Source organism: Patagioenas fasciata, chromosome Z, assembly GCF_037038585.1.
Source record: "Patagioenas fasciata isolate bPatFas1 chromosome Z, bPatFas1.hap1, whole genome shotgun sequence".
NCBI classification, from domain to species: domain Eukaryota; kingdom Metazoa; phylum Chordata; class Aves; order Columbiformes; family Columbidae; genus Patagioenas; species Patagioenas fasciata.
Genome location: NC_092560.1, coordinates 71,167,080 through 71,193,374, shown reverse-complemented (window position 1 = coordinate 71,193,374; position 26,295 = coordinate 71,167,080). Strand labels below are relative to the sequence as shown.

General features: G+C 37.2%; 1 protein-coding gene across 5 annotated transcripts in view; it reads left to right on the top strand.

Moving 5' to 3' along the window:
• The first annotated feature begins 741 nt into the window (after window positions 1-741).
• FCHO2 (FCH and mu domain containing endocytic adaptor 2) overlaps window positions 742-26,295 on the top strand; it is a 96,710-nt gene continuing 71,156 nt past the window's right edge. For all 5 annotated transcript variants that reach the window (XM_071802368.1, XM_071802369.1, XM_071802367.1 and 2 more), the window contains exons 1-6: window positions 742-885; window positions 10,959-11,050; window positions 16,771-16,845; window positions 18,143-18,284; window positions 18,384-18,536; window positions 23,362-23,466. In XM_071802368.1, the coding sequence (XP_071658469.1) occupies window positions 856-885; window positions 10,959-11,050; window positions 16,771-16,845; window positions 18,143-18,284; window positions 18,384-18,536; window positions 23,362-23,466 (597 nt within the window). In that variant the 5' untranslated portion in view covers window positions 742-855. The remainder of the gene's footprint in view (window positions 886-10,958; window positions 11,051-16,770; window positions 16,846-18,142; window positions 18,285-18,383; window positions 18,537-23,361; window positions 23,467-26,295) is intronic.

Here is a 26,295-nt window from a genome sequence, read left to right as displayed (position 1 = left end):
TATGTTAAGGTATTTTCACTGAAAAGCAGCGTTCTGGGTACAGATGGGCCACAGATGGCATGTGAGTGGATCTATGTTCTGGTCCAGCTATCAGCATCACCCCCACTGGTTAATCATCTATATCATGCACAAGAAGGGTCTGTAAACTGTGTCATTGAAGAAGATTAAGGGGTGAAGTAAGCAGTTTCTCCAGACTCTTGGGCTTTAGATGAGGCGCTTTGTTTTTAGGAGCATGCACCTGGAACTGCAAAGCCTGTGAGAGGAGGCAGTTGGAAGGGTAAACTGGGCTTTATCAGCGAGTTCCAGCAGGACCAGTCACCACCTGCTTTGCAGGATCCGCTCCCGCTTGGCTGGCACGATGCTCGGTTGTGAGGCCACGTCAAACAGCACGAATCTCGTCTCCGTGCACTGCAGCCGTGCCCTGGTCGCTATTCAGGATTTCTGAGTGTCCCCTGCGACCCTGTCTGTATTTCTACAGATTGGGCTTTCTTCACTCACGACCTGACACCTGCCTGCTGCCCTGGAAGCCCCGTGACCACCCGGCCGGGTGTGCGGAGCCTGCTGGGGCAGCCGTCCTAGACCCCCAACTCCGATCCGCCGGCGGCCGCCATGGCCCTACGACCCCACCCTCCGCGCATGCGCCTCCGCGCGGCAGGGAGGGAGCCGCTCCGCGCCTGCGCAGGAGCCCGGGCGGCAGGCGGCGGCGTGCACATGCGCGGGGCGGTGGGGGCGTGTGGAAGGAGGCGGTTGCACCGTAACGGGAAGGGCGGAGCGCCGCGGCGGCGCCTGTTTCCTCCGTCGCGTCTCGGCGGCTGAGGCAGCCGGGGCCGGGCTCACCGGGGCGGCGGCAGGGGGATGATGGCGTACTTCGTGGAGAGCTTCTGGGTAGGAAAGCGCCGCGGGCCGGTCCCGCCTCGCCGCGGGTGGAACGGGCAGGGCGCGGCGCGGTATATAGCTGGGGTCCCCTCTGCAGGAGCAGCCGCGGCTCTTACGCCACCCCCGGGACTGGGCCGGGGCCTTGCCGCGGGGAGCGCGGCGAGGGGACAGTTGCCGCCGTCCCGCCCGCCCCGCGGCCGTCAGCATCCACGCTCCTCAGCCTCCGCGCTCCTCGGCTGGGCTGGGCCGTGGGGAAGCGGGGCACTTGCTCCGCTGCCGCTGTCCGGGCATCGGCGGCGGGGCGACGGGACCACCGCCCCCTGCCCGGCCCGCCGCGTCGCGGTGCTCGGGGCTCCGGTGTGGACAGGCGGCGGGGGGTTTGCCGGGGCCGTGGGGGCGCTGGGCCGAGCGGGTCGCGGAGCCTTTGCGCGGGGTCTGGCTCCCGCGGCAGCGCGGTACGGGGATGCGGCTGGAGCTTAGTCCGAGCTCTCCTTCTTAAGCCGCCCAGACAATGCAGCTGTTCTGGGGAACTGCACCGACTGTAACAACTTAACAGTTGTATCACGCAAACGCAAAGCCGCGCCTCGGAGCTCTGTGCTTTTGTACCGATAAGTTCTCTCTGTCTGCGTGTCAGAAGGTACAGCCTGAACAGCAGCCAGCTGGGGGGACGACAGACTTTACAGTCTGGCTTAGAAACACAATTTATCAGTCATCTCTGTGCACACATATATGGTTTTAAGTGGGCAGATATATGTGGAGAAAAAATAAAATATGGATTTGGATTGTTATTGAGCCTCACATGGTATGAAACTTGTTTTCATTGTGACCGCAGCTGGTCTGAAACATTAAAGTGAGCGTTCTTGTCATCATCGGGCTGTTTACAATGTTGCCAGTTTGCTGCCTGCTTATTTTTTAGCGTGCATTCCTACCAGCTAATAAGGGAAATATAAAAACGGTTATTTGTTGTGAATGAAACAACAACAACAGCAACAAAAAGAGAAAATATCTTTTAGATGCCTGCTTTTTCTGCATAAGCAACAGTTATCCCAAATGTTTAAGGAAAACTAATTTTGCAAATATAATGTATTATTCTTGAATATAAATCGTAGCTTAGGCCAGATTTTGTTTTGTTCGCAGCATTGTGTTTAATTCTGACTCTTTAAGGTGTGCTTTCAACAGCATATTAAAATTTAATTGAACAAGATATTGGATTTGCTCTCTTGGCTTAAAATCTACTTAATTTGAAGCCTCAGCGCAGGAGATCAATATTAAACTAATATGTGGAAAAAATATTTTTCATTAAAATAAAATTTAAATTAATTTAAAATTTGAGTTTTCATTTTAAAAGTTACTTTCTCACCATAAGATTGAAGTAAAATATATGGGTTTTTATTCAGCTATCTCAATTGAAATCAAACACTTTTCTATTTAACTATGTTATGTACTGTGTTATGTTGAAGTAAGTGTTTGATCCATTATATTTTATTTGGTCAATAAGTCAATAATATTGTTAAATCAGTGAAGGCAGTGGGCCATTCCCATACATTCTGTTTCCCTACCCTGTCTGTCTCTTCATAAATACCATCAGCAAATATAAGGTAGTAGACATCTTCTGAAAATTCCCATTTTCTCTCTCTGTTCTGCAGTCTCTGCCTTATAGCTCTGCGGTCAAAACCCATAGGGTGGGTCAGCAGTGTGTGCCAGGAGAAGGAGGTTTTCTTCTGTTGGTGTAGGTTTTTCTCCTACCCCAAAAAACAAAACGAAATAGGACAAGTATATTCTACTTGTTTGTCTTGCAATGATAACAAAGAGAAAGGGTCTTAAATTTGCAAAACTTGGCTGATAAACCTTTGTAATACCATGGACAGGGTTCTATTTTGTGTAGAAGTAAAATAAAAAAGAATGGGGACTGCTCCTTCTTTGCTGTTGTGGGTAAATATCTTTCAAGATTAACTGTAGTGCCTAAATATGACGAATTTTTAAAGTCAGAAAGTTGAGTTTCTAAATGTTCTCAGAACCAAGCATAGATTATAGGTGTGTGCATTTTGCATCATTAAGCTCCTCCGTTTCTACTAACTTTTCAGAATAGGTTATTGTTCAGAATTGTTACTGCAGTACTTTGGAAGACTTGGGATACTTGGGATATGGTTTGGAATGTGGTGAGAAAGTTAGGATAGAAAATAGAAGACTGCTATTAAATGCAGTGAGTGCACAATGACAAAAAATAATGAAGAGAAATCCATAAGGAGAAAGAATGATGCTATTGTGTAGAACTTTGGAAGAATTGTCTTCTTTTTCTTGCTTTTGCCTTGACCTTCTAGGTGGCACCAGGCAAAATGTTTTTGTTACCCATGGGATGGGATAGTTATACTTCCTAAAGCACTGACGTGGAAATAAATCCAAAATATAATTAATATTGTTTGATGTACATGCTGTCATCAGTTTGCACCTGAAATTGTGCATTGAAAGTGGAACTTTGGATTTTGAGCTGCAGGATGCTCTCTCCTGACTTGGTAATTTGCTGTAACTGATAGGTAAAGATATCAGAAACTTGAGGGACTTGACTAATTTCTTCAGAAAATGAGAGTAACATATATGTGAATGTGTATTAATTTCTTACACACTATTTAGGCTGCTGTCTTTCAAGAACTTCTGAAAAGTGCTCATGTAAACAAAATGAATCTTAGCTTGTTTATTATAATAGTCCTGAAGCTTGAGACTTTCATCCTGTTCTGCTTATGAAGTGTTTGAATAGTTGTAGTCTTTTTGTCATTGTTTAGAGAATTTGTCATTTTTAGAGAATTTAAAAAAAAATAGATAGTTTTTGGGCCTGCCATCTGTTGACTGCTTCCAAGAGGTCTTTGAGAGATAAACATGACTATTTTCAGGATGTATAAAGTTGAAGTACAGAAACCTGTAGTGTCACTTGAAAAATGTAGGGGTCTGCTAGTAGAGTGCAGCATTCTAGAGCAGCAGTTTTCAAAGTCAGTAGGGTACAGTTACTTTTTGTTGCATCAAAAATTATGATGTGGTAGGACAGGCTATAAATGGCTTCAATTCTTGTGACTGCGTTTTAGGCATTCAAGTCACGTGGCCAAACATTCCGAACTCCTAATTAGGATGTTGTCATAAAACATTGGGTGCTTGCTGCTATGTGCGTGCTACATCAAAACAGTGACGTAATTTAAAGGGAATATATTCATTAAGTTATTTCCATTATACATAGCTACGTTATGTCACTTTTAGTACACTCATGCTGGTACAGTAGAATAAAATGCATTCGTTATCATTGACTTACTTTTTTCTTAAGACTGCTTAGGAAGTGTTGCATAAACTTTGACATTGTATTTAAACTGACTGGTGCGGGTGATAGTTTTGTTAATTCTAAGTCTATTGAACTGTGTCAAGTCAACAAAAATACACCACTTCTAAGTCAGTCAGTGTTTATTTATTAATTGTTTAACTTAATTTGATGAAACTGTTGAAAGTGCTATGTATAGCTGAAATTGGCTTCTGTGAAATGCTGTACTTGCTAAATCTGGAGGTTCTGGGATATAAAAGTGTGTGTTTAAATTACCTTTGAGAAATTCCTTTTATTTTATCTTTTTTAATGTCTTGTGCTACCCATAGTTTTTGAGAATGGCTGTGAGGAAGATTTCTTTATTTTCTTGAACATATAAGGTCTGGCTGTATGCAGGGTTAATAATCTTAGCTTTGTGAAGAGGCTTGCTGTAGTAAGTGTAAGACGTATGGTCTTAGGCATTTATGCAATATGAGTGACATTGAGACTTGTCATGCGTCCATCTGGAGTTCCATGCATATGTTTACGCAGTGTTCTTCTGCTTGGCATACAGTTGGATGCTCATTTGCAGGAGAGCTGTTGCGCAATATTTGCTTAATCTCCTCCCTCCTCATGTGTACCTCTAGCATGAGTTGGCAACTCTCCATTTTTTGTTAAAAAAAATATTTTTAATTATCTAGATAGAGAGGAAAAGATCTGTCCTTTCTCATAAGTGTAAAGCTTCTCTGGAGCTGACTTTTATTCGATTTATTGAAGCTGGAAGAAGGAAATTGGAATTGATGAGTTGCTTTTTTGTTTAAGCTTGTCAAAACTTTCAAAACTGAAGAAGTTAGATTGCCTGTGTAAACGTCAGGTGACTGCTTTTTTTTCCACATTTTGGTGCTTTCAGTTTTCTATAGGTCTCTCAGACACTCAAATGGAACTTTACTGATAGCTAGCGTTCAAAAATGTAACAACATAATATTAATCACAGAAGTATTTTCATGCATACAGGGCTCATTAAATTAAATAATTGTCTAGGTGGAAAGGATGAAACACATGTTACTTATTTGAAACTGCAGCAAGGAGTAACAGTTTAACAAAAATGACAACAGTGTTTTTCAGAGCATCTAAACAGAGTTTACATACCCTTGGGGTTATGAGAATTTCTATTGCTCTGTTTCTTTAAAGTGCTACTCCTTTCTGAATGAAAAGAAGTTACCAATACAGATGAACACACTATAATGAATACTATACACCTTTCGAAGTTTATGGGTAAAGAAAAGATTGGTTTGGGTTAATATTTGGAACTTTGATTTTTAGAATTATGGGAATGACTACCTAGTGACTGTTGTTCTTTTGCACTAAAATTTGTACATTAATTGTTGAAATAGGATATCTTTTAAGCTGCATAAATCAAATCTTGTAGTTACTTAATAGTTGTACCTAGTTTCAGCAAATACAGAATGTCACCTGTTTGAGGGAGTTGTGCTCCCTCATTCCCCATTTATGGAGCAGAGGTGTCAAACTCATTTTCACAGGGGTCCACATCAGCCTCTGTTGCCTTCAAAGGGCCGAATGTAACTTTAGGACTGTATAAATGTAACTACTCCTACAGTTATTACTTGGCATATTGGTGTAACTATGGAATTTTCTTGAAACAAAACTTTTTTACCAAAAATACTTCAATGCTATTATGATTTATCTGCATTAGGATTCTTGTATGCATAATCTGTTGATTGAGGGTGTGGTTTTTCCATAGTTGTATCTCACAGAAGAGCATGAGCAGTAATGTAAGTGTAAAACTAGCTGTAGTACAGCTTCTCTAAACCTGACTAAAACCAGAGGCAAAGGCTGCACATTCTTCTATTCTAGCCCCCTGAACTGAAGTGATTCTATTTCCCATATTAATTTCTTGGCTTTTTCTGTTTAGCATTTAGCTAACAGGGTGGGGGGGGAGGAGGGTGTTAGTCATTTTTCGTTGATATATCATGTTTGCAAAAGGCCGTTGTGAGGTTTATCTAGGATTGGGAAACTCAATTTGGAGATTATCCAGTTTTCATTTTATGAAAATTTGAAGTAAATTAGGGACCTAAACTTTTTTATGTTTAAAAAGAAATCCTGCAATTAAGTTGGAGTACCACTTCCACATGTTGCAATTTGAATATTTGTCTGCCAGTTCCCTGGAGAATAAGTTGTGGGTTTGGTAGGCAATTTTAAAAAGAGGATTAAGCAGGTTATGACTTAAATAATTTGTAATAAAAAGTCCAGTTTTCTCAGTTTCTTCCATTTTTTCTTTGTTATGTGTTGGTGTGGTCATGTTTGAAGGCTTGAAGGAATGGTCGCACATGCTTAACCACCATTAATGCGTATACTAAAAGCATAGTTTGAAATAACAGTGATTCAGTTATTGTAAAATATTTCTATAGTTGCTGAACTTTGGTGGACAAAGTCAATCTTTGTCTGAGCTTCTCTCATGCAGATTTTGAGGCCTCATCAAAATAAAAATGTGTTTAAGAACTGCTTGTGTCTTTTATTGTCTCATATGCTTAGTTTTGCTGTGAAAATAGTATTTGCAGCTGTCCTTTTCTTGCTTCTCACAGTAGCTAAACAAGTAGTATATATCCAACTAGTCCTGGGAACTTTAGAATCACCTTAATCACTAAGAAACATTTGTTTTTACTGGGTAAAAAGGCAGTGCTGTAATAGAGAGTATTAACTTTTCACATTAATACAGATTAATGCTGAACAGTTTCAGTCCAATGTAGAGGGATCTTGCACTCATACATTTTGATTAGAAACATAGGAAATAAGTACTGCTGCAAATTACCCAGAAATTTCTCGCCTCTTTAACAAATGTAGGTTTTAAATTCAGGATCACCTTTATATTCAACAAACAAACTTATTCTCACAGTTTTTCGAAGTCTGGTGGGTAGTTCAGTATAACAGAGTTCCTGTAATCTGTTTCCTGTTATGCACAAGTCATGGAAATGCTGAATTCTGACTTCACATTTGCTGACAGGGTTACTTTCATTTCCATGAGAAAATCGTTGCAGTTAGATCTTGATGAAAGGAAATGGAAGGACTGTTTGCACTCGCTTTCCATGACTTAATTTATTTTGTATGCAAAGCTGGTCAGTAATGCCTCATTGTAGGCTTATTTGAGTGAACAGTTAAGTTGTATTTAAAGTTGTTTCCTCTTATGGCTTGCTGTCAGGAGACATCTATATACACAAATGAGCTCTCTTACAGTAGTGTAAAATGGGAAACCTCAACAGCACCACTAGCTTGTGAAGAGAGTTTTGTCAGGTCTAGGGAAGAAGGCAAAAACTGCTAATGAACTTCAAAGTAATTAAATGGAGCCTATGTGGAAAGGGCACCACTTACTTTTGACATTCTTGTACACAGTTTTACAGTTGTTTTTCTGTTGAGTAATGACAGCATCATCCTCAACAGATGGTGTTTTACCTGTGAATTGACATTCAGAATGGTCTTTCAAGCTGATCTTGAAGTCTGTTGCATACAATCTGATGTTATACATGACAACAGAGGTTCCTCTTTTTCCAAGATGTAACTTCTAGAAGAGTCTGCATCTGACTTTACTGTCTGTCATAGCAGTGGATCATCATTGCTTCTGAAAGGGAGTAGAAGGTCTTACAAGTTCCCTCTGTTATGTGCTGCGCTTCTGTGTTTTTAAGTAGGCTGATAGTGAGCTTTTAGTCATCCCAACTATTACAACTGCCACCAGAAAGGGACAGGTAAAAACTCTTAACGAAGAAAAATTGACCAGACACACAATTTCCATGTGCAGAATTTTATACAATGTATGTGTGAAGGTGTGGTGTTGAGGAAAAACAACCAAAACACAATTAAACTGTGTTGTTGGCATAGGTGCATGTAACAGCATACATGTTTTTTTTTGCAAACTGAACTACTTTTCCTCTTACCCACAGCATACATCTCTATCTTTACCCTAAATACAGATCCTTAACTCTAATGCTCTTTGTATTTATAATTTGAGCTACTCTTCAGGAAAATAACTGCTGAGTGAAGGAATTGTGGACAGGTAGTATAGCTTTTCCTAAACAGAAAAATGTCTGCTTTCTGCACAGAGATACTATACATAATTTGACATAGGTTCATGTCTCTAAACATGAGTAAAAGACAATGTGACTTATAGAACTGGCATCAGGTTAATCATCAGAACCCTTGATCATGTAAATTACTGAACAGTTTTGAAGTCTAGATGTTTGCAATTATAGGTAGAACCTGATAATGGTAAGACAGGCTACACTGGCATTATATTCACAAGGGAAAACATGTCTTTTAGTTGTGCCAAGCTTAAACTACATAGACCCTCAAATCTGGGAGTCTGCTTCGGATTTGCTGCTTTGTTTAAACCTTAATGTATTTTTCACATAGCCTCTTAGCCTCTGATAGCTATTGATAACACATAAAACGTGGTTTTCAGGAGACTTTTTTTTAATTGAGGAGAGTACCTGTTCTGTTTCTCTGTTGTGCTTTCTACTATAAAACGTGAAGTCAGGAACAAGAGTAGGACTGATTAGAAAACTTAAGTGGAAAAATGAGTTCCTTTGCAGCAACCTTCAGTTACACTTAGGGAACAATATGATGATGGGAATTGGTTGGTTTGGCTCATTCCATTCTCTGGAGGTTTACAAAGTTACATTTCTGATAGATTATCAGCCTTAAGGAAGGCTGCAGCCAGAGGCTGGGTCATGGCTATGCTACACTTCCTGTATTTCTGAAGTAGCAGGAAATTTATGGAGCTTCAGTATAGAAAAGTCCCCGTTAAAGCTCCCATTATGAAAAATTGCTTTTATGAGTTCAGAAGCAGTCTGTGTTCAGCACATTTTGATCAATGTTTTGGTTTATCTAGAAGAAACATCTTAAGACAAAGAGAAAGAACAATTCATAAAGGAAAATTTTACTCTTTTTTTTCTGGAAGAAATATCCAACACTTATTTTTTAAATGTTTATCTCCAAATTTGGGTACAGTAACAACTTTGGAGTAGTTAAATAATAATTTTATTTTGTATTCTAATTGAAAATATTGGTGAGGTCTTAATTACAGAGTTACTCAGGTGGTTTTGGAATGCAGTGGCGTTCACGGTTTATATTGAGTAAATACAGGAAGTTAATAAGCTACCTATTAGTGCATTAGTAGTCAAAATTATTGTGGGCTTCAAACTACAAGGAAAAATGGGACAACATTTAAAGAAATAAATTATGTTTTCTGCTAATCTGTGTTCTTATCCGTTTCTTTTTCAAACTTATAATTTAGTTCTGCTTGTACTTTTTACAGACCTTTCTGTAATTGCACTTACACTAAACTGATCTTCATTTTGATGAACTTTTTCAGGTTACAGCTGAGTGCAACTCTAGGAACTGTGGTTTTGTGGCTGTTCTTTTCTTTTAATTTGTTTGGTTTTGTTTTCCCCAGTGCTTGGAAGAAGTAAAGCAGATAATCCTGGCTGGTAATCTATGTATTGTGTCCGTTACAGGAGCTTGGTATATTTTTTTATAAGACTGTATTATCTAGTACAGTGAACACTTCACAGAAGTGGGCCTACCACTGCAGCTGCTGTGAAGTTCTTCCATCTACCCATGGCTGCTTCCACTTACTTAAGCTGGTGGATCCTTGCCTGCCTTTTCCTTGCTCCCACCTCTTCTGCTGAGCAATGCAGCTTTTTTGTCCTCGTAGTCACCTGAGTCTCTGGTCTTTATTTTTCTTTGCTAGCTTTGTTTTTCAGCTGTATAATTTCCCTGATCCGGTGTACCTTATGACTGCACACGTTTTTCCACAACAAAAAGGGTGGAAATCTTTGGAAGACTGTATGAAGAGATGCTCAGGCTCTTCTCACTGGAGATGTAGAGATGCCGTTGTGAAAGTCCAGGATTCTGCTTTCCATCCTTCTTTCCTTTCCACTCTGAACATGCATGCAGTTTTCCTGAGGGTGTGCTTCTGTGTCCTTTGTAGCAGCAGCATTATGGGTCCGAAGCTTTTGGAAGGGAGAATGGGAATGGATAGTTTAACAGGAAAACTTCTATAGTAGCAGAGCTATTATGCCATGCCTTGGCACATCTTTCTTTCATTTCTATTGTTGCTTTCTCCCGTCTGGGGAAGTTCACCATAGTGCCAGAGGTGACAAGCTGGCTGAATTTATTTATCAGTGTTTACACCAGTGTCTCAGTTTTAATGGTGAGGTACACCTTACTCAGATATTTTTAATTTTAAAACTAAACTTAAGAATGGGCAAAGGGAAGCTACCTGTGAGAAGGAAGAGATTAGTGATTTTTTTCTTCTTCTTTTTTTTTTTTCTTTTTTAACCAATTTTACAAAAAATTGAGAAAGATATTTGGAGCATGAGGAACTGGGGAGACAGAATATCCAGTGATCCCAAAGTGTGAATTTTAGTTCATGGAAAATAATGAAAGATACGAGAAAGTACAATAACTACATATTTAACAACATGCGAAATGAAAGAATATAAGACCTGGAGTTACCCAGAAAAGAAATGGCTTTGAATAAAGCCTAGAAATATGTAATAAGAGAGTTGTCATTTGAAGGCCAGTAGTAGCTGCTGAGCTGATTTTAGTTTGTTTTACATATAGGGGATTGAAGGGAACTAACAGCGACTGGTGAAAAGCTGAGGCATTAAAAATCATTCACTTCATAAAATTTCATCAGTTATTAAAATGCGTAGATTCTATACGTTGTTCTGTTATTGCTTTAGTGTGTTGTGTTTCATAGTTCTACTTTCTTTTTATTAATCTTTAGGGGGAAAGGAACAATGGCTTTGATGTCCTCTATCACAACATGAAACACGGACATTTGTCAACAAAAGATTTAGCAGACTTTATAAGAGAAAGGTAAGTATTCATCCTCTATACAGTTTGTGGCTTTTATTTAAATTTATGCTGAACAATAACATGCGAAATATGTAAAAATCAATGAGCATTTAAAAATATCTCTTAAATCCTACCAGAATATCTAGGTTTATTCCATTCACTTAGAACTGAAAAGTGACTTTTAAGCATCAAATAATAACAGGCCTCTAATTTTACAGCTTTGAATTAATAAAAAAAGAGTTAAAAACTAGAAGTGTCATATTAGGTGTTCAGCAGTTTATTTGAATTAAGCTGATTTTTTGGTCATGTTTGGGAGAAAAGCAATGAAGTAGCAAAAATCATCAGTCTTACTAAGTTTTTGACCATAGACATGCAACTAGGATATTAGCAACTACTAGGATTATATTAAATATATATATATATACTTTCTGATTAAGATGTTGAGAACCTAGGTTTGTTAAAGAAAAGGGAGTGATATATAGGGACAAGAAAGTAATACACAGAAAATAACAGGGCTTCTTCTCTATGGGATGGAAGGGACAGAACTGAAATCTGCAGATGTGGCAATTTCCAAAACAGATGACCTAGAGCTGTTTTTAGTTCTTCTTTGTGAAAGATGACTGCTGCAGCTATGTTGACCGTAAGAGTTTTCAGCCTGGACAAAATTAATTATACATCTGTTTCAGAGTTTTGTCTGAATTCAGTTATTGTTACTGGACAACACATGGCAAAAACTTGCAGAAGACTGAGGACCTGCTTCATTTTCTTACAGTAAAAGCTATCCAAAAACCAGCCTTTGTTTTGTGGAATTTTTTTCATCAAAATTTCAGTTTTAGCCTCAAATAGAACTCAAAAAATATATAATTTTTAAAAAATTTCCACAAATATAACCACCACAAATTTGCAGGTATTCAAATGCACTGACATTTGCATAGTTTCAAAGTGAATTGGAGAAAATGACTAAAATCTTTCCACTAAGTAAAAATGGATGAATTCCAGAGTCCATGTGTGATGAGCTGTCTTCTGTTGAAAGTACTATGCAAACTAAGGAATCTTGCATTTCAGAAATCCCTGATTCCAGAGAACACACTATGAAGACAGAAAGGGGTGCAGTGAAATCCTGCTTTGGATTGAGTGGAGGGATATTACACTGTTCATCTTTAGGGTTTGAGAAGCTTGTATCTTTAATATAACACAAGGCAACTATTTATAATGGTCAATCTTTGTGAGTGCCTGGATCTTTCCTTTGAAACCGGCTTTAATTCTTGGAATCAGTCAGTTTTTATAGCAGTAAGTAATAGACCTAAGCTGTACATCAACCGGACACATTTCGTTTTATTTGTTTTACATCCGTTGCATTTTGATTTACCTCCATATTTAGATCAGAAGTTCCCTCACTCACTATGCTTCTTATCTCGTTTACATTGTATTGTTTTGGCATGCTCCATTTCATTCATATAGGTCCTAAGGTGAAAGGTCTTATGCAAATGGATAAAAATAACTTACTGCTCTATCTGGTTTGGATTGTTTGCTTTATTATAGTGACATAAATAAAACTTGACAGTTGTTTCTACACAAAATTCCTGGTAAAAGGAATGTGACATTCTAAGTTTTTTTCACTCTATCAGCTCCTACAAGTTGAATCTTGAATGAGATGTGCCTTTGCAATTAATGAGTAAAAACATTTGGACCTTTCTCCGCATATTAAAAATGTTTCAGCTGAAATTACTGCTCATTAATTCTAGTGGTTTGTCAAGGAGGCTTTGTTTTTCCCTAGTTAAACAACTTTAAGTGACATTTAAGACTAAAGATTAATGACTATACAGAAATACATGAGGATCCATATGGGCATTTTATCCTCAGTGAGAAATCAAGAAATGTATCTTCTGTTCTTGTGGATGGATGTGCCAAAGAGATATGTAGCCGGCTTAGAGCATTTTTGGTAAAATATGTGAAAACTTTTAGTTCTTATTAACACACCAAAATTCACTAGGATCGTAGTGCTATATTTTAATCTATTTGACAAGACTGCAATGTAGTCCCTTAAGAGCCACTTGCCCTGGAATTAGAAAACATCTGTCAGTGATGCAGATCAGGAGGAGTAAGTTCAGTCTTTTCCAGTGACATTCTCTCATCAGGATGTTAAACATGGAATCCTGTCCATTCCATTGTGTTTCCTTCAGCTCTGCTTTATTGATGCATCTCAGTATACCAGGCTGCCGTTAGAAAAAAAGCAGTTGAATGCTAAACAGCTACTCATTTCCAAGTGAAGGATGCATCACTGATCAATCTCAGTCTAAGCTAGCAGTAGTTTGTGGTGTATGGTTTGTAGTTTCAAAGAAATTGATGGACCTTTTTGGTAAAAATGTTTACAAGTGTCCATATCTAGGCAGTGAAGCCGTTCACTACCATTCTGAAGTTACTGCTGGGCTGTCAGGTGATCTCCCAGGAAGTAAATATGGTTCACTAGCACACATTTATTCACATGGGTGAAATTCTTGATCTCAAAAGAAATTGGGTTGGACAGTACTTCAACAGTATTTTACAACAGTCCAGTTGTCTTGACCATATTCTATTTTGCATCTTTGTTTATCACAAAAAAATTCAGAGATGTTGCACACAATTATCTTTTGCCTTCCTTTGTCCACAAAGTATAGTCTGAATATTGTTTTGCTGTACTGTTTTCTGCTAGAAATACATTAAGTGGATGAAAAACATTTATTAGGAGCCTCCTAGATCCTAGTGTTTTTATGCCCTGACTTTTATGTACCTGATTTTCTGAACGGCTCCCTATGGAAACTAAACTTAACATACGTTTGAACTTTCTTTGCAGCTATTCCATTACTTTTGAATGTATCGGCCATTTTTTTTTTTCAGAGTGGAGACATAGGAGAGTGAAGACCGCTGGATAGATAGAGGAGACAGATCTAAGTTGTTGATAATACTTCTAACAAGTTAGAGGACTTAACCTCTGTATGTGCTGTTTGACAATAGTCACCTGGTCAGTCAGGATTGCTGGAGTTTCCATATTAGCCACAGAATTTGACTTTTTTTTTTTCTTTTTTTTTTTTTTAATGGAGTGATCTAAGAGAGGAAAGATGTTTGAGTGTGTTTGAATGTACAGACTGCTTAGGGCACAAAGGACACATGTCTCTGAAGTCAGTCTCTGTTACTTGTACAGTTTTTTGGTTATGTGCAGCTAATGGGGAAAGAGGCTATTGTACCTTTTTCTCTAGCCTCAGAAATAGAAATGAAAAATAAAAAAAAAAGAAATAAAAAAAATTGTATAGGATGTGGGAAAATGTTTTGGTTTTAACTATAGTTGGCTTAAGGATTTTTAGAAGATTTTTCTTTCAAAACTTCTCTAAGAACCTTCTGAAATGGAAAAGTTGTTTCCTCTTAAAAAAAAGTTGGAAATGTGTTCATTTTTAATAATATAACGACTGTGTACTGTATCTGCTGTTCCAAATGGATATGCCCAGAAGGAAGCAGAAGCTTTCTTCTTTGGCTGTGTTCAATTAGTCAATACCAATTCAATTTTCAAGAGTGTTGTTTTACTTCTTCATTTTTGTTTTTGAGTGTTTGGTAATGGACAAGTACTAAAAGAACAGAGAAACTATTAGATCTGTGGTTCAGGAATACATCATCTGAAAGAATGAATTTTGTGGTAGGCAATCTGCTCAACATTGGTAAAGCTTGGGTGGAGCAGGTTATTTATCTGCTGGAAGGTAAATATCTTTGGTCTGTTCTTGATAAAGTGTGTAGAAATTTTGTTTCTAAAGAAGTGAAAATCTAAGAAGGTTGGGCTGCCCCCACAGTTTGGTTTGTTTTCTTTTCTTTAATACTGGGGAGATTTTGTAGGTGAACTCTCTTATATTTGAGTGTTTTTAACACCTGAACTGTTTACATGTAAGAAACCACTGTACTCAGTTTTTTTCCGCACCTCTTGCCTGTAAGCATCATAAACCTAATCTACTAGATCAGAATAAATTGGAAGTGCATATATTCCCATTTAACTTTTAAATGTTTAACAGATACCAAGCAAAGACAGATTTTCCAATGGGTGAAAATGAATTTACTGGGGCATTCATAGCATATTATCAGTACATCAGACTGCTCTGGGAAGTCAGTTGACAGGAAAAATGTGGATATAAGTGCCCAGCTGGTCAGTAACAGCATCTTTCGGTTGTCAGGCTTTGTAGCTGTCGTATGTTGATAAAATGTGATAAACAGAACTGTAGTTTTGTGGAGATTGCTCAGGTAAGTATGTGGTAAATTGCTCCAAAGAAAAGAGGTGTGCATTTTGGTCAGAAAAAAAAAAAAAAAAAAAAAAAAAAAGGAAAATAAGGCACTGAGCTATCAAACTAGAAAGCTTTGATAGAAGATGTTGATAATCAATCAAAATATGTTGTTCATCCTGTTACCTAATGAAACATCAGTGTCTTTTCTGGATGTCTGTACATATGCACTTGTTGCTGTGCAGTGAACAAAAATTCAAAACCTTGGAAACTTAAACTTTTCATATAATCAAGAATACTTATGTATGTGGAAGGATAATAAAGTTATTTGACTTTTTTAACGTGAATAACCTGACGTTTTTTTCTGTGTGAGATTTAAAATGTAACTGAGTTATTACCGTTTTACATTTACATTTTTACTCTTCTCCAAATTCATTGTCTAGCTGACTGGATAGTTACTTTGGAAGTCCAGTAGGTTTAAATACATGCCCCACTGTTTCAGGTGACAACTGCTACTTTGTTTCATATTTTCATTAGAAAACTCTTTTTTGCTTGGAAAATGTTGCTGTGAAGAAGAATTAGAAACCTCTGCCTGAGTGGTTATAGTCATGGTATAACTTGAGAGAGGAGTGAATTCTTCATCTACCTTCTCTCTTTTGCTCCTGAATAAAGGAGGAAGAAATTGCTTCAAGCTTTTGCATTTTCAAGAAAAGGCAATTACAGTATTTACTCAAATCCACGATGCTTCTAAATCTAAGTTGACACTACATATTGAATATAGATTTAGCATGGGAAATTAAAATAGTGTGTATCTTTACCTTAGTAATAGAAGGGTGAGGAAGACGGATGGGGACAGACATCGCAGGGAGTCACTGCTGTGGTACGCTGTGTGTGACTGCTATTCCGTGGCAATTGACTCAGCAGAGGTTCTAAGGAGAAAATCTCTGCAGACCCTTGAATTTTGGATCCCCAAACACAAGTTATTTAAAAAAATGTATATATATGTACAAAAACCTGCTTATAAAAAAGACAAGACCCCATTTTATTTAGTGTGATTGCTCAATAAGCTTTTGGTTTTTTTATTTTAATGTTTTCATCACAAATGTATTTCATTTTTTTTGCTCTGTAAATCTCTGCTGTTTAGACAGTGCTAGACAGGTGATTGTTATGTCACTTTGTTGTGACTGTTACTATACAATGCTCGAGGCAGAGGGGAACAGCAGAGAGTATAAGAAGAATGATCTTTTTCAAGCCTTTAGTCCTCAGGGTTTCTTGTTTCTGTTCCCTGCAACTTTCTGTTACAGGCTTCTTAGATATACATATATATATATATTTTTAAAATATACTGTGATTTTTTTAATAAAGTTTTTGAGGAATCATTAAAATGGAGTAATTTTCAGCTAAATTAAAAAGTCCTCTGTTTTGCACCTTTAGAATGCATATTCATCTGTCTTCAAGGATCTTCCAAATTTTGATTATGCTTTTGATGGGTTTCTTTGACAGGGCTACGATAGAGGAGGCATATTCAAGGTCAATGACAAAACTAGCCAAGTCAGCAAGCAATTACACACAACTTGGGTAAGTGTACATGAGAGAAATAATTCACTACATACATGTTAAGAATCAAATTTGATTCTGAATATTTTATTGGTGATGTTGATGGTAACATAACTATGACAAAGTTTTTAAAAAACAAAACAAACCCGCTGAGGAACTGCCTGTTCCTCTGTGTTTAAGGTTGAGCTATTTTCAGACATAATAAAGAATGTGACTTTCTATTCTGTGCTCCCAAGCCTATGGTTTTTATTCTGAAAAGAGAACATATGGTCCACAAATGTGGCAGTAAATGTATTTTTTTGTATTATTTCTGCTTTCTGGAGTGTTATCTGTGTCCTCAGAGATGTCAGGAATGAGACTTTCTAGTAGATTTATTCTATAGTTTAATTTACATTTTATAGATGGGGTATGTTTTTAAAAACTGGAATAATTGGATATTTTTCATTAGAAAGATTATGCTAACAACTCAAACTTCTTAGGTGAGGATAGATTTTTTTTTTATTTGTAGTAATCACAGCAAGAAATGGGGAGAGTTTTCATCAGTGGTTACCAGTTGTTGCTGCTCTTAAAGTGTTCTGTAGCAGCATGTTAGTTTGAGCAGCAGTGCTTTAAAGGCTATGTATAGTTTTGATGTTTTTCAGCAGCATTAACCAGGAAACTGAGGTAGAAGCCTATCTTTAGAAAAACTGGAGAAGTCTGCCCAGTAGAGAAATCTGAATCAGAGCAATGACCTGTCCCCCACCTTCCTTTGCCATCTGGTTAATCTCTGTTAATCAGTAAATCCCTTTTAGTGGCAGACCATCTTTACCAGTGTTTATTGTTGTGTTTGGGTTTTTTTTGTTTTTTGTTTTTTGGTTTTTTTGTTTGGGTTTTTTTCTGCATCTTCTGGCTTTTATGATAAGTAAAAACTTAAATAACCAAGGAATTTCTGATTTGTTTGAACTATTCAAGTATACATGTAAAAATACTTCTACGTGTGAAGTTTTGAGCTGTTCTTGCATCATCTTTGTGAATATTGCTTGTCATTATTGTTTGCTTATGATAGAGATGATTAAGTGATTTTTGCTGTGTTTTACTCATTAGAGTCAATACAAGTAAGACATAACACATGGAAAAATTAGTAGATAGGATTCCAAGTAAATTTGAAACATATTTAATACAAATTTATAGCAGTTGTTGGGGTTTTTTGTTTCAATTTTAGGAACAGGACTGAACTTCTGTAAACTTATCGATTATACTTTAGCACTATTAAAAAAATTATTGACAACTGAAAGGAAAAAATCCAGATGAACATTACGTATTGTTTTCCTCAATCTAGGACATTTGCACCAGTTTGGGATGTTTTCAAAACCTCAACAGAAAAACTAGCAAGCTGTCACTTGGATCTTGTGCGAAGATTACAAGAGCTAATAAAAGAAGTTCACAAGTATGGAGATGAACAAATCAAAGCTTATAAGAAGGTTATTAATTTTTTTTCTTATGCATTTTCAATGACTTGTTAACATCTGTTGTTCAAAATTAAAATGGTTTGTTTTTGACAACTATGTGATATTTGGCAGACTAAAGAAGATGTTTCAGGAACATTGGAAGCAGTGCAAAATATTCAAAGTATCACTCAGGCCTTACAGAAATCAAAGGAAAACTACAATGCAAAGTGTGTTGAACAAGAACGTTTGAAAAAGGAAGGAGCAACACAGAGAGAAGTTGATAAGGTAATTATGTGTCTTTAATTGATCCTGTTCTCGATCAGTAAAACATTCACATTGTATTAGTAAGTGAAATGCTCAGAAAGGACTAGGCGTATTCAAAAGTAGTAGTTGTGACTATTTCATAATGTGCATGATAATTTGAATAACTGATTGTATTTTGTTTACAGTTACTTCTTTATCTGTTCTATCTGCACTGCAGTGCTCATTCTGTATTTTGTAAATACCTGCATCATATGATGACATTGTTTAGTACTTTTACAGAAATTACTTATTACTGTTTCAGCTTCTATTATGTTTTGGATAATTTCCTTGGGTAAATATGCAAACACTCAATGCTCTGGTTATAGATTTAAGTGGTAGGAGGTTTTGTGTAGTCCTTTCAGTGAGACAAAGTAGCTAATTACATGAGTATTTGAAGTCTGTTCCATTGTGAAGAAAACCAAGTTAACATTATTTTCAGCACTAATTTAGCAGCTTCCAGTTTCACAGACCAAAAACCCAAGGGATGAGTATCTTGGTGTTGTTTTTAGTACTGCCCTTGGGTCTTGGAGGCAGTTTGATCCAGTCACAGAATCACAAAATGGATGAGGTTGGAATGGACCTCCTGCTGTTCAAGCAAGGCCACCTTGAGCCAGTTGCCCAGGACCACGTCCAGACAGCTCTTGAATGTCTCCAAGGATGGAGGCTCCTCCAGCTCCCTGGACAGCTTGTTCCATTGCTCAGTCACCCTCAGAGGGAAAAAAAGTTTTTCCTGATGTTCAGAGGGAACCTTCTGTGTTTCAGTCTGTGCCCACTGATGGCCATTGTTCCTGTCACTGGGCACCGCTGGAAACAGCCTGGCTCTGACTTCTTTGCACTTCAAGTTTTTGCATACATTGACATTGAAGATCCGCCTGAGCCTTCTCCAGGCTGAACTGTCCCAGCTCTCTCAGCCTTTCTTTGAAGGTCTGGAGCATCTCTCTCACATCATCTTGTTGGCCCTTTACTGGACTTGCTCTGGACAACCCAGAACTGGATCCAGTACTCCCGGCGTGACCTCACCAGTGCTGACTAGAGGGGAAGGATCATCTCCCTTGACCTACTGGTGTCAGTGTAACTTTTTCCTGTTTTCAGAAAACTAAGTAGTAGAGGAAAGAGGTCATATTTTCCTATCTCTAAATATGTCTTCTCTTTTTAAATCTTGATACCTCTGCCTATTTCCATTTTGATTCCCTGATCTGTGTAAGACTCTTTCTCATTAGAACAGTTGTAGTACCTTTTGTACTCCTATCTTGATGGAGCAGATAGAGTTGGTTATTGTCTTTTCACTGATGACAAAAGCGATCCTGTTGACCATGTTCGGATCGTTCTATCTTTGTTATAGATCTAGCATTTTTTCCTAATTCTGTCTGAAATGACAATCTGTTTTGGATTCTAGAGATGAATCAGAAAAATGTGGGTTGGGAAATGTTTTCCTGTCCGTCTATTCAAAGTATGATTTATCTGAATTCTTGTAAATAGATTTAAACTCTTCAGTAGGAAAAGTTGACTTGATGGAAGGCTTGTTTTTAAGAGGCAACATTGTCCTGGTTCAGTTGGAAACAAAATGTTCAGTCTGACTGATTTCTATGTGAGAAGGTAGAAAGAGGAAACACTATAGGATGAAGGCAATTTTTTCCAGATTTATGCGTTTTCTCTATATACTTCTGTTTGAACAATTAGGCCATAGTTGCATGCTCAGCAAGTGCTTAAAAAATTTCTAGGAGGAACAGATAACTGTGACTCTCACATCTCTTCAGTCATGTCTTCATTCAAATTTATATTTGTAATTTAAGAAACATGGTGACAACCATTGTATTTATTTATTTTCCCATTGTCAGAGAATAGGTTTGTTACTTTTAGCACACAAAATGCATTTTCTACCAAAATTGCAGAATAACTACTTTATCAGAAAGCAGAGGATCTACACCAATACACTAAGAGCTTATCACAGAGCCAAATATTTGCAGAAATACTTTATGGAACAATCTGAGGAGGTATTTGAGACCCTGCAGTTTTTATTGCAGCTGAATGTTGGTGTTAACTTGTGTAGTAATTTCCTGTTGTTCTCTGCCATGTGAACTTCTCTATTTGTAGTGACTTGACAAAAAATCTTGACTGATCTTTATTATTTCACTAACTGTAAATCGACTAAATAGAATTCTGTCAGTTGCTGCACCTGAGAATAAACAAATCCTGTTTTCAGAAGAGATTACTAGTTAATCATACAATGTTCACTTGTATTTGTCATTTTGTCTGTCGTGCTGAGCAGGTGTTTTTTGTAGATGCTCATCAGCACGTAACACTCATGATTCTGCTCGTCATTAAACATGATAACAAGAGATAGTGAGTGTTTTGGTTTTGCCAAAATCTCATGCAAATGGAGATTATATAATGCTTTATGAAAAATGTTATTTTTTAAATCTTTTAACTTGGTATTTCCTTCCTTTTCAATGACTATGTTTGGAATAATTTTATTGCAAAGCAGTCTTAATTATTTTTAAAACCAAGTGTTAAAAGAGCACCTTGTACTTTCAGAGTAGTAAATGGCCTTTGGGAAACAAGATAGGACTATTTTCTTCTTGGTAATTTCCCTAAGTGAATGTGTAAGAGTGAGAATCATAAAGTAAAACTCAGGACAAATAACTGATGGGTTTCATAAAACCTGACATGTTCTCCTTTTAATGCCTGAAGGATCCATATTCTTCATACAGTGAAGTATGTTCAGGCTTTGTTATGCTGGGTTTAGAACACTACGCAACTAAAATCTGCAAAAGTTTTATTTGCAACTGGAAAAATGGAATTGTAACCTTGGTTCCTCTTCCTTTGAAGTCGCAATTGATGTTTCCTCAAGTGAAAAAGTGATAACACTATATTGTTACTCATGATTTTCAGTTATTTTTCTCTTGTAAATTGCAGAATATGACTCTCTCTTTCCAGAGGGAATCTGTCGTGTTTTAACCCAAACTACCAATATAACACAATACCTGCTCACTCACTTTCCCTGCCACCCACACCCAGATAGGAGAGAGAATCAAAAGGGAAGAGAGAAATTCGTGGATTGAGATAAACACAGTTTAATAAAATAACGATATTAATAGAATATAATGGAAAATAGAATATAAAATAAAAGATACTCAATGCAATTCCTCACAAATTGTCTGCACTGAGCAGCCAGTCCCAAGAAGAGAGAGCTTCCTGGTCCCAGACAGCTGGTGTTGGGGAGAGAAGAGAGAAAAAAGGCAGAAAGGCCCAGAGGCCAACATCAAAATGGCAGAATGGCAAAAGGCTGAACTAAAAGAACTCCCAAATGTAATTCCACAAAAACGGAGCAGAAACCAGAACAGGTCCCTCACTGGCAAATCCAATTGTCCTTAAATACAAAGCATGATGCTAATGGGATGGAATATTCTCACTGATCACCCTGAATGTCAGTCAAGCTCTGTCCCATCCCTGCCCCCTTCCTCGCTCCTCACACCTGTGGGCAGAGAGCTCAGAATAGGCTCCCAGATAACAACTAAGATATCTGTAAGCTCTTATGTTCTCTTTGTTCCAACTCAAAGACACTGGAAAGGTATTCAAGAAAAATATCAACTCTGTCCCAGGGTGTTGTATTCTTGTTCTCAAACTAGATCCAAACAACAACTGTGCTAGGGTAAGAAAAAGGAAGTTTTTAACTGCATGAATTGAATTAATTCACTTTCAGCCAAACCAGCACAGCACCTCTACATTAATTCACTTGAAAGTTCTAGATAGTGGTCAGCTTTACAAGTCATTGCAAGTGAGAAATAGTTTCTGGTTTTACCATGGGACAGATGTAATTAATTTGAAAAAGGGGAGGAGAGCTATTCATAGCTAAAACAAATAGTAAATACACAGCTGTCTTCACTGATGTCATTAACAATTCCGGAATACTTTGGAGATACAATGGATGGAAAATTTCAGTGAGATAAAATAGGCATGTTGAACAATGAAGCTAGAAAAAAAGCTGGTGTTCAGGACAATTTTTTTTTCATTGGCTTTTAACTTGGAAATAGCAAGAATATCGAAGGTTTGAAAAAATCCATCTCGTATGTCATGCTGTAAACTTGGAAATAACTTTTTCTCTGCCACAAAAAATCACTTCATTCACTTTTGTTCTTCATGTAATACTGGGATTCTCCTGTATTTTGTTTTGTCTTTTAAGAAGATTAAATCCCCAGAAAAATATTATTTTGGTTTATGAACAACAAAAAATTTTAAAAAATAAAATTATAAACAACACTGAGCTGCATAAATCTGCTCATCAGTATGTTCTGTATTCACTTTCAAATATCTCTTGATCTTAAAATTTACATTGGTGTACTTCTGCTTGTCCTTCCGAATTTCTTCCTTCATTTCTAACAGAGAACTCTTTTTTTTTTTTTCTACTATTGACTCTTTCAGAATTTCACAAGTAACTGCTCTGTATTTCAGCTCTGCTTTCTTCCTGTTTTTCTGTTGCAGATCTAAATATTTGACAAAGGCTAATTAGTTAACTTCAGCAATACAAATTTTATTTCAAAATAAGTGTATTATAAATCAGCCATTGCTGATAAGTGGAAGGAATTTAAATGAGGTGATTGTTTTGTTGCTTTTTAATGTGGTTTATGTATAGCTTTCAGTGGAAATCTCTAATAACTTGAATAGGAGTTATTTAGTGGGGAAAATTTGTTTTGACGCTTCACTGTTTTGATATGCTCCTGAATTTTTTTAATAGTGACTTTAAAAGCTTTGGATCAGATTGTATGTGTGACATTTGACACTTTTCTTTTTTTCTACTGATCTACAGGCAGCAGTTAAAACAAAGAAAGCTACAGATACCTATAAACTATATGTGGAGAAATATGCTGCATTTAAAACTGATTTTGAACAAAAAATGACAGAAACTGCACAGGTAAGGCTTATAGTAAATGAATTACCTTTACAATAGATTAATAAGTGCTATTGCATCTTTGAAGACATCTGAAACCAAAGCTTTTGAAAAATGGTTTCAACATAGAATGATCTTCTGTGGAAACTGATATGAATGATAATGTCAGAAGTAATATGTTTGAGGTGCAAACACTGCCCACTTATGTTGTGATGGGACTGTCCTTGAATGACACAGTTGAACATTGTCACTCTCGAAAGACTTTTAGAATAAAATTTTAGGAAGAAAACGAAATGGACTTCTGGAAGTATTGCAGATGCATTGTGATAATGTGAGAATTCTTGTGAATCGCTGTACATTCAGAATTCATTCATAGGAGTTTTAATACTGGGATCTATCATGGTTTTTTCATTATCATTCCAGCAAAATATTTGAATTACACTTTATAATGTGTAACTCTCTTCCCAGGTTTTACCTGAGGTTGTGAAAAGTCCTTACGTCTGTTCAAATTTATGTTGTTTGGTTTTTTTGGAAGACTTTTAATCTGTATTCCAGAGTATATCCAGTTCTCTGTATGATTGCATATGCTGCTGTTTGTTACATTTTAAGGTTTCTCTTTCAGATCTATTGATAACAGAGCATTTTCCATTGCCCCAGATTTCAAAAATCAAACTTCATCAATTCTGCTTTTAGTAGTAATAGTTGAGGACTGGTTGGCATACGTATTTGTATAAGTTTCTTGCTTTGGTAAAACTTTTACAAGATGGGAATTGTATTTTTGTTGAAAATTCCTTCCTCTCGTCATTAGTTTCAAAGATTAATTATTGGGCATAGATGCAGATATTAGGGAGATACAGTCATACTTGTGTTTTTAATTCAAGTGGGAAAGTGCTAGGGTTTTCCTTAACTCCTTGGTGATATGGATTTCACAGCATGGGGATTGTGTAAGCTGATATGTTAGAAGCTTGCCTCTCCTAAACTGTAAACTGCATTCCTACTTTGAGAACTTCATTAGAATTTGATCTAGTTCATCTCCAAATAGATATTCAACACAGCTATGAGAGAAAGGTTACCACATGTATCACATACCAGAAATCTTCCACCCCCCTGTGCAGACATTTGCAATTAAGTGCCCAGGCACGCTACTGGAAAATTCGTCTTTAACATGACCATTACATTAGGAGTCTTGACAGCTTTTCCTTGAAGACTTTGCAGAAGGCATCTTTTTGTGCAGTATCCTGGCCAAGTTCTGGTTGAGGGAGCTGCAGTTCTTATGCTTTTCAGTTTGAGTTATGTACATTATTTTTCCTCTTTAAAAAAAAAAAGTGCCTTTTAAATGCCTTTTTTCCATTGTATGGTGTGAAGCAGTGATGATTGCAGGCTTTATTAAAAAATAAAAGTTCAACAAGAAAAAGTATGGGTACCGTGGTCTTGATCATAAGATCTGTTGTACTTCTCTCTTATCTCTGATGTGCGAAGATGTGTTTTCAAGACATGTTTTAAGTTAGTATTGCTGTCAAAGTAGCAGCTGTCCTATTTCCATGCTTCTTCCTTTGTCACGTATTTGTGCAAGGAACTGTCTTGTAGAACTAATTCCACTAAAACTAGTGTATGAAAGAAGGTTGACTTTAACCCAGAAGAGACCTGCAGTCTGATTTATTAAGAGATCACACAAGTGTTTGTGCTGACACAAAGACAGAGGCAATGTGGTACCAAGGGTAGAGAATTGCATCTTTAAGCTAGTTTTATGTGACATTGGCCTGAACTGACATGTGTATGTGTCCACCTTACATATTTATGTCTGTTGCCTTAGCATTGTGTGTGTCTACTGTAAGTTAAAATATTTGTATATCAGTTATCTCTAGGCAACTTGATTTGGATTAGGACTGGCATGTGTGGTTACAATCACTTGAGAATTTGGGGAATAGGCAACCTTTTAAAATTTAACTAATATGTATCTTTAAACAATTTTGGAAACAAGTATAATATAATTGCAAGAAAAGAATCATTGAAGTGTGACATTCCTCCTGGAGAGTTTCCAGAAATAAGTGTAGGCGGAATGAAACTGACATGAACACCTTCTCCTGCTACCCCAAATGATAACTTTTTGCAGTGTTCCTGTTAATTTAACTGTTGTATTTTCTGCATAAGCATTCCAGTAACTCCACCATTTTGTGATTTGTACAAATTGTAGCACAGCCTGACTTTTGCTGTAGACCCCAAGTTTTCCTACAAAGAAATCAAGTAATTTCAGAAAAAATACCGATCTTTTTCATTTATTTGTCTTAAGTCATGTACAAGTGCAGCTCATTTGGATCAAGAAGTTTCTGCCCTGTTTTTTATTTACCTTGCTCTGGAAGTTACTGAACCCCCACTGAAATAGATCCACTTACTTCTGATGCACTGCAGAGCAAGTTCAGTCAGGTTGCATTAAATCTTCGTCTCACAAAAGCTGTCTGCTGTCGATTTGTTACCTTAGAACAGGGATGTCAAACTCATTTTCACCGGGGCCACATCAGCCTTGCAGTTGCCTTCAGAAGGCTGAATGTAATTTTAGGACAGTCCTAAAATTATGTTTAAACTGTCCCGCTTTAAAAGGTCTCTATAAACTAAATCAAATAGATTCAAGTCTTGCATTTTTGAATGCTGGAGTTGGTTTTAATTAGCAAGAGCATATATTTGTAATAATCTACTAAATATGAAACTGGTTTTGAGAGGAACAGGAAAATAAAAGTCTTACAGAATAGAATCAGAAATGGCTTCTTTCCACTCCATCGCAACTCAATAGCACTAGTTTTACCAGTTTCATTAGCACTAGTGGAAACGCAGTATTTTCCACTCAGTAATGGCATT